The sequence below is a fragment of the Andrographis paniculata genome, unplaced genomic scaffold (assembly GCF_009805555.1).
Source record: "Andrographis paniculata isolate CXL003 unplaced genomic scaffold, ASM980555v1 Contig35END, whole genome shotgun sequence".
Lineage (NCBI taxonomy): Eukaryota > Viridiplantae > Streptophyta > Magnoliopsida > Lamiales > Acanthaceae > Andrographis > Andrographis paniculata.
In genome coordinates this window covers 2525861-2533672 of record NW_026137568.1, presented here as the reverse complement: position 1 = coordinate 2533672, position 7812 = coordinate 2525861, and the positions used below count along the sequence as shown (strand labels likewise).

At 31.2% G+C, this 7812-nt stretch overlaps 1 protein-coding gene across 1 annotated transcript; it reads left to right on the top strand.

Annotated features, from left to right (window-relative positions):
• The first annotated feature begins 1872 nt into the window (after positions 1 to 1872).
• LOC127248986 (accelerated cell death 11) lies at positions 1873 to 4672 on the top strand. Its single transcript, XM_051271568.1, has 4 exons — positions 1873 to 2181; positions 2934 to 3106; positions 3962 to 4107; positions 4350 to 4672. Exons 1-4 carry the CDS (start codon positions 1888 to 1890, stop codon positions 4454 to 4456), a joined length of 720 nt encoding a protein of 239 aa, XP_051127525.1. The 5' UTR covers positions 1873 to 1887; the 3' UTR covers positions 4457 to 4672.
• The last annotated feature ends 3140 nt before the right edge of the window (positions 4673 to 7812 follow it).

The following is a 7812-nucleotide window of genomic DNA, read 5'->3' as shown; positions in this document are numbered from 1 at the left end:
TCCCTTTTTGGTTCATTTATGTCTCCCCTTAATGTCAGAAAATATGATTCATCAGAATGACAATCTGCAAATCTTGCAGTGAATAAATCACCCGCCATAGGTTCAAGATATTTTATAATTGACGGCGATTCATATCCGACATAAATGCTCAATCTACATTGAGGACCGATTTTTGTACGTTTGGAGGGTTAAATAGGAACATAAACAGCACACCCAAAAATACGTAGATGAGATATATTTTGTTCGTGACCAAATATTAGTTGCATAGAAGAATAGTTATGATAGCTCATCGGTCTCATTCTTATAAGTGTTCTTGCATGTAAGATTGCATGCCCCCAAGTTGAAACGGACAACATAGACCTCATCAGTAATGGTCTAGAAATCAATTGCAATCTTTTAATAAGTGATTCCGCCAAGCCATTTTGTGTATGAATATGAGCAACTAGGTGCTCTACATTAATTCCAATCGACATGCAATAATCATCAAATGCATTCGATGAATATTCACCAATATTATTTAGACGTATAATCTTAATTGGATTATCGGGGAATTGTGCCCGTAATTTAATAATTAGGTAAAGCAATCTCACAAATGTCATATTGTAAATAGATAATAAACGGACATGAGACCATCTGTTAGATGCATCAATAAGCATCATAAAATATTTAAATGGCCCACATGGTGGGTCTATTGGTCCACATATATCTCTGTGTATTCTTTCCAAAAAATATAGGTGATTCAATACCTAATTTAGCTGGCGATGGCCTAATTATCAATTTTCCCTGAGTGCAAGCAACGCAGATTAACTCATTTGAGTTTAACACTTTTTGAGCTTTTAATGAATGGCCATGTGAATTCTCAATTATTCGTCTCATCATTATACTGCCAGGATGCCAAGGCGATCATGCCATATTTGAAAATCGGTAATCTTTTGATCTACCGTGAGGAGTGTTTCAACAACACCTAATCTGGCATAATATAAGTCAGTAGAGAGTAAGGGTAATCTAGATGATGCATTTCCTTTATCAATGATATTGATAATCAATAAAAATTCACCATCGGTATAACTCATAGTTTCAATGTGATAACCATTTTTTCTAATGTCATGAAAGCTTAGTAGATTTCTTTGAGCTTTAGTGGCCAACAGTGCATACTGTATCACAATTTTTGTCCCCGCGGGAATCAATATAATGGCTTCTCCAGAGCTGTCATTTAATTTTGCACTATTGACATTCATTCTTTCAATTCTCAAATGAGAGAAATATTTTTCGTGTTTCAATATAGTATTTGTCGTTGCACTGTCAATGAAACACATATTTGCATCATTTTGATTGACATCCATTTGACCAAAAATAAAATAGACAAGAGCTTTCGTGCTGATAATGTGTTATATAATAAATATATTATAATATATAATAAGTATATAAGTAAGTTTGTAAGTATGAATATATATATTTATGTATGTACAAGTGGACGTGTTGTGTGTATAAATCTTATATATACACACACGAATGTATGATATATAATTACAGAGAAAGACGAGATAGCAATGCAATAAATGCTTGTGTGTATTTTCATCAAGACTTGGTACACATACATATATATTTCATAGACCAATGAAAAATATCCACAACATGCCTACATAATATTTTGATAGGTACTGCGTGGATGCTACGTAATATAGTTATGCTTATAACATACTATTATTAAAATATAGTATGAATATATTTTTTATGGTAAAATGATAAAACTGACACTTTTATACCCACAATGTCATTAGTGGGCTTTCATTTATTTGGGCCGATTGGCAGTCCTTTGTTGGGCCCAATCGTACCTCTGATCCACTGTAAGGCAGTGTTAGAATAAAGAAAGGAAGAACCTTAGATATGGCGAAACCTCAATCTGTGAGAAGGGTAAGGGGGCGAAAGCAAGTTCAACGCTCCCTTGTTCTCGTTTTGTTGCTTTTGCTCCTGTCCGATCATTCAATGGAGGAAGAAAAGGCTCTGAAGAGAATGGCGGAGGCCTTCAGAGAGTTAGCCAACGCTATAAATCAGTGTCCCGAAGGGGAGGAAGCCGCGCTCCAACTTCGCCAGTTCTCTCATGCCTGCTCCCTCGTCTCCCCTCTCTTCCGTTGCCTTGGCATTGCTTTCAAGTTCGCCGAGCTTGATTACGTCGCCAAAGTAAAGTTCTTCTTCTTCTTTTCCTTTTTTAAGTCTGAATTAGAAGTCACTGAGATTAGTTATTGCGCTGCGTGGAAAGAAATCTATTCATGCTTTCTGATTTCGAAATTTGATTGCTGGTTCGAAGTTCATATGATGCCAATCGTACTTGATTCTTGTAATCCCTAATGTGATAAAAATTGTTATTATTATTATTTTTTCAATTTCATTTCCCTTTCAATTGTGTATGTTTGATTTGCGCCGAAATCGTATTAAAATTTTCCGATTCGTGAATTTGCGGAGATTGATGAAGTGCATAAATTCATGTAGTTGTTATGGTTTCATGAATGTATACGAATCCATTCTGAAATCAATCTGGTGGAAAATCTACACTGAATATATTCCTTTGCATTTCTCTTATGTGGTCAGTCTCTCTCTTCTATGGCGGATTTATTCTTATGCTTTGCAGCTTATTTAGCACGCAACAGAAAGCATCTACTTCTCTTTTTGGAAGAAAGGTAGAGCAGATTCGATGGTAACTTAATCACAGTATAATGCCAAACTAGGCAGGCATAATAAATTTTCAAATGAAGTTTTCTATTTTTTTCTTGGCTTCGATATTTCTGTATAGGCTTGGTAATTTTGCTCGGAACCCTCTATACGTACAAGTGAAATGTCACACTCAGCTGGGGCTGATTGCTGTGTTTAGATGAGATATTAATTTGCAATTTGGTTGTCTCATTTCTTGGCCTTTCTGTCACTGTGTGTATCAGGTCGACGATCTTATGCAGGCATCAAGCTCAATATTGACACTGCCAGTGATGATGGATGGTGACATTGAAGCCAATTGCGTGCGAAAGGCCGGGAGCCATACAAGGAATCTTTTGAGAGTGAAGCGCGGGGTTGATATGATCAAAGTTTTGTTTCAGCATATGATTTCTTCAGAGTAAGTCCACTTTTTTCATCATTTGAACTTCATAGTTACTTATTGGAGCCATAGTAGTCAATAGCAGGCGACACTGCTGATATGGCTCCACCCAGCTGTCTGCCACATGACCGCCCCATTGTGGTGCGTTTATGTGCAGCAATAGTTGCTTATTGGGGAAGGGTAGTGCAGGTTAGAATGGATATATATACAGGATAGTGAAAAAGTTATCTTTTAAATTTAAAACTTATTAACTTTGATTATGTGTTTATCAAAGTAGTTGTGATCTGATCATGTTTACTTATATGACTTTCAATGATTGTTTAACTTATATCTTGTTTGTTTGGCATAAGACTTTGCGTTTTTTGGAATGACAATTATGAAATTTTCACAAGCATTTTGGTTGTAACTTTGCAATTATAATGTCTTTTATATGCATATTTTCAAATTGTCAAGAAATAGTCATCCGGCTATCCTCTATCCCACTATAGCATTTAGGGTTTAACCACTGTTTTACGAGTTTCCGAAATTGACATCTATTAATGGAGCAATTGATAACATTCTCAAATATTCCTTTGAATTTTCTGTTGTTTTGTCATTATGCATCTATTGCACAATAATAGTTTGGCTCGAAGGACTAACATATAGACCTTTAGAAAGAAAATTTAATGAATTCTGTTCTTGAACCTTGACAGTAAGAAATGCAGTACAACTGCCATAAGTAATGCAAACCTTGGTTAAGTGTACTTCGTGGTTCTTAGATCCATAGTTGCATTTCTACTGTGTCGGAAATTTAACATTGCATCACTACTATATTTAAGCTTAAATATACCTGGATGCCAATGAACATCAGACTTGCACCATTGTTTTCAACAGGGGAAATTCCCTGAAGGATGCTGCTTCGAAGGCTTATGCACAGGTGTTTGCTCCATACCATGGGTGGGCCATTCGAAAAGCTGTAGGTGCTGGGATGTACACCCTCCCCACTAAAGCACAGTTGCTGAGTAAACTGAATGAAGATGGTGAGTTTTACATTTCTGCTCGCGACTTATACAGTTTCATTACATTTAATTCAAATAATTGCTCAATCTCGCAGACTGCACTTCTGATTTAGTATCTGAATCTTAACTGCTGAATGACTGTTTAAATGATTCCTGTCTGGTGAAAATCATAAGGGCAATGCCCCGTTAGTTAAAAGGATAACATTGTAGGTAAAACCAGAATTTTGAATGCTAATGGTATCTTGTGTTGGTGTTGTATACAGAAGCATCGGCGAGAACTCAGATGCAGAACTATGTGTCGTCGACAGGACCTGTGGTTGCATACATTGATAAGCTATACATGAGCAGAGGTTTGGGAATTGATTGGTGATCATTCTTAGGTACATTCTGAATTTTATTTTATTTTATTTTTTTTTGCATCTTATCTTATTAACTTATAATTCTTGATTTCCACAAAACTAATTGCTTTATTATTCTACCATGTATAGTCCAGTCCAGCCCATTGAAACAGGTATTTGTATTTATGATCAGATATTGAATATACATTGATATCTATATACACATGGCTGGGCAAAATTTCGCATTGTTCTTGCCTACTTGACAGGACAACAATAATTTTAAATGGTTTTAGGATTGTTATATTTTTCTTTAATCTATTTCTAAATTTATACTGTTCAATTGAATAGGTAATAGTTGTTTTTGTTTTTACTCATCTTTCCCTTAATATATTTCTAGCTTTACACTTAGGGTGTGTTTGTTTACTTAGGGTGTGTTTGTTTGGGGGATTGGATTTTGAGTTAGGATTTGAATAGCAAAAAATTTGAATTTGAATAGTTGTATGATGTGATATAAATAGGTGTTGATGTGATGTTTTGAATGTAAAATTGATTTTTAGTATAATATAAAAAATGAAAAATAGGTGTTTGATTTGATGTTTTTGGGGGAAAAATTTTGGATAAATAGTAGAATTATTGAAAAATTCAATCTCAAACTAGAGCCGATAACACTGGTGAAATCGTTTAACTTGAAATTGACTAATATATTTAAGCAAGTTAGAAGATTCGATACAAATTCGAGTAACCCGAAATTGATATGCTCACGTGTTTGTTTGGGGGATTGGATTGGATTTACACTATTTATCCAATTTTTTCCAACAAAAACATCAAATCAAACACCTATTTTTTATTTTTTATATTATACTAAAAATTAATTTTACATTCTAAAAATCAATTTTACATTCAAAATATCACATCAACGCCTGTTTATATCACATCATACAGCTATTCGAATTCAAAATTTTTACTATTCAAATCTCAATTCAAAATTCAAACTCCTAAAACAAACACATTATTTCTAAATGGATTAGAAGTTTCGACACGAAATTAATATGTTCAAACTCTACCGACTAACTTAAAAATTGACCTATTTACTTATACTTCATCGGTCCTTTTTAATATAAGTTTTTTGAAATTTTGTAGTAGATTAAGATTTTGTAGTAGATTAAAAATAACTCAATTATTAAAATTATACTCCTTTTGTCCATTTATCTATTTACAAAGGTTACATTTACTTTTGGCGCGGTGTTTAAGAAATAATAGTATTTTAATTATAGTGAGTAGTTAAAAGTAGTGTAATGACATTTTTGCCTTTTTTTTGTGTAAAAGTAATGATGTGATGTAAAGTAAAAGTATTTGTGGAAAAAAGTAGAGTATTTAATGAAATGTAAACTTTGTAATTGGACGTACCAAAATAGAAACATGTAAACTTTGTAAGCGGACGGGGAGAGAGTATCATATAAATAATCTGTTACAACGAAAAATATTAAAAAATACAAAATTTTTCGGATCAATCAATCATTAATACAAAATTGATTATATAATATATAAATTTTTTATCTGTACATTAGAAGGGATTAATAGTAGAATATATAAACACATTTTATTTAATTTCTTAAATGTTCTTACTAACTAATAATCAGTGTGTAATAAAATAATACTCCCTCTGTCCGGAAAGAAGTTGGCACTAGAATTAAGGAATAATAGTATTTAATTGAAAATGGGTATAAAGTAGAATATAAATGACTAAAATGTCTTTACTTTTTTAAGGATTTTAAAGAGTATGTTAGAGTAATAATTAGGGGTATGGAAAAGTAAGAATAATTTTGTTATAAAGTGAGGACCACGGCTACTAAATAAGGAAATAAGACAATTATTTTGGAATGGACGAAAATGAAAAAACCAGATAAATCTTTTGGGACGAAGAGAGTAATATTTAATAGATGTCTATATTTAACAACACTTATTTTTGTGTTGTGGCCATGATCAAATAGTTAGTGGTACAGGGTATGTTTGCTTTGAGGTTTGGATTTTGAGTTGAAATTTGAATAGTAAATATTTTGATTTTGAAATGTTGTATATGTTATATAAATAAGTGTTGCTGCGATGTTTTGAATGTAAAATTGATTTTTAGTGTAATATAAAAAATAAAAAATAGGGGTTTGATTTGATATTTTTGAGAAAAAAAAATGAGATGAATAGTGTATTTAAAATCCAATCCCCATACAAACACATAAAAATATTCTATTAAAGGCTACTTCCGTTTATATAATTTATTTCCTTCATTCTTTTTTATATAATTAGTGGTATAAACGTACTTGAAATAATAATATCTTCATCATTGACATAAATATTTATCTAATGAGCTACATATTTTTAAATAAAAAATTTCACTTTCATACGATGAAAGTAACAAAATTGTGTTAAGATATTTTTATATTTTATCTTTATAATAATTTTTTTAACCAATCAAAATATATAAAATTCATATATTCCAATAAATAAAATTAAATATAATCATATTTAAAATAAAAATTAATCAAAAGTAAAAATAAAAATTATATAAAAAGAAAATATGAATAAATTTATTCTTATAGTATATAATTCATAAAACATAAATAAATCTATATATATTATATATATATATATGAATGGTTGGTAGAAAATACTTTTATAATTGTCTACCTCTAAGGTGAAGTCAAAAAATAATGAGAAAATCATAATTTGCAAATATAAGAGTTTAAGGTTGTGACTTTTTGAATTGTGATTACTCAAATATAACTACGGTCACAAATAATATATTTGGAGAGAAAATATTTAAATTGATATCAAGTTGAAGTCTATAAAATATATATATGAAGAAAAAAATACGTGTTCATACTGGAAGTAATTACGAAATCAAACAAATCTATTATTGATAATACAAAATACTATAATTGCCAAAAGTATTGAAAATAAAAATCAATGATGATATACATCCTATATAAAATGGAATTTTTAAAGTATATAATTATTATTAATAAAAAAATAGCAATACCGTTATATTAATCCAACACCATCAAACGCATATAACAAATATGCTCCGCTAGTGTCTCCAGCTTATGGCAGAATTATCTCAAAGATCAAATGACTTTTCGTCTCCGAATTATATAGCATTCCAATATTTCAGAACTCCGACAAACTAAAAAAAAAAACTACGAAGTAATATTGGAATAAAAAAGAGTTGCCGAAATATCGACCTGAGTTTCGCTGGATATATTGCCAAAAGAAAAAATAGTAAAGAAATATAAAGAGGATAAATGCTTGTTGTGTGTTTAAAATGAGTGCACGGAAAGCCTTTTTATAGTCATTCAAATGAATTTGTCATTAAATTTGTTATTAATGTCGGTGT

Excerpts from the sequence above, each read along its gene's own strand:
- LOC127248986 (XM_051271568.1), top strand. The coding sequence starts at position 1,888 with ATGGCGAAACCTCAATCTGTGAGAAGGGTAAGGGGGCGAAAGCAAGTT. Across the intron at positions 2,182-2,933 it reads AGCTTGATTACGTCGCCAAA|GTCGACGATCTTATGCAGGC; the intron begins GTAAAGTTCTTC and ends TGTGTGTATCAG. Across the intron at positions 4,108-4,349 it reads GAGTAAACTGAATGAAGATG|AAGCATCGGCGAGAACTCAG; the intron begins GTGAGTTTTACA and ends TGTTGTATACAG.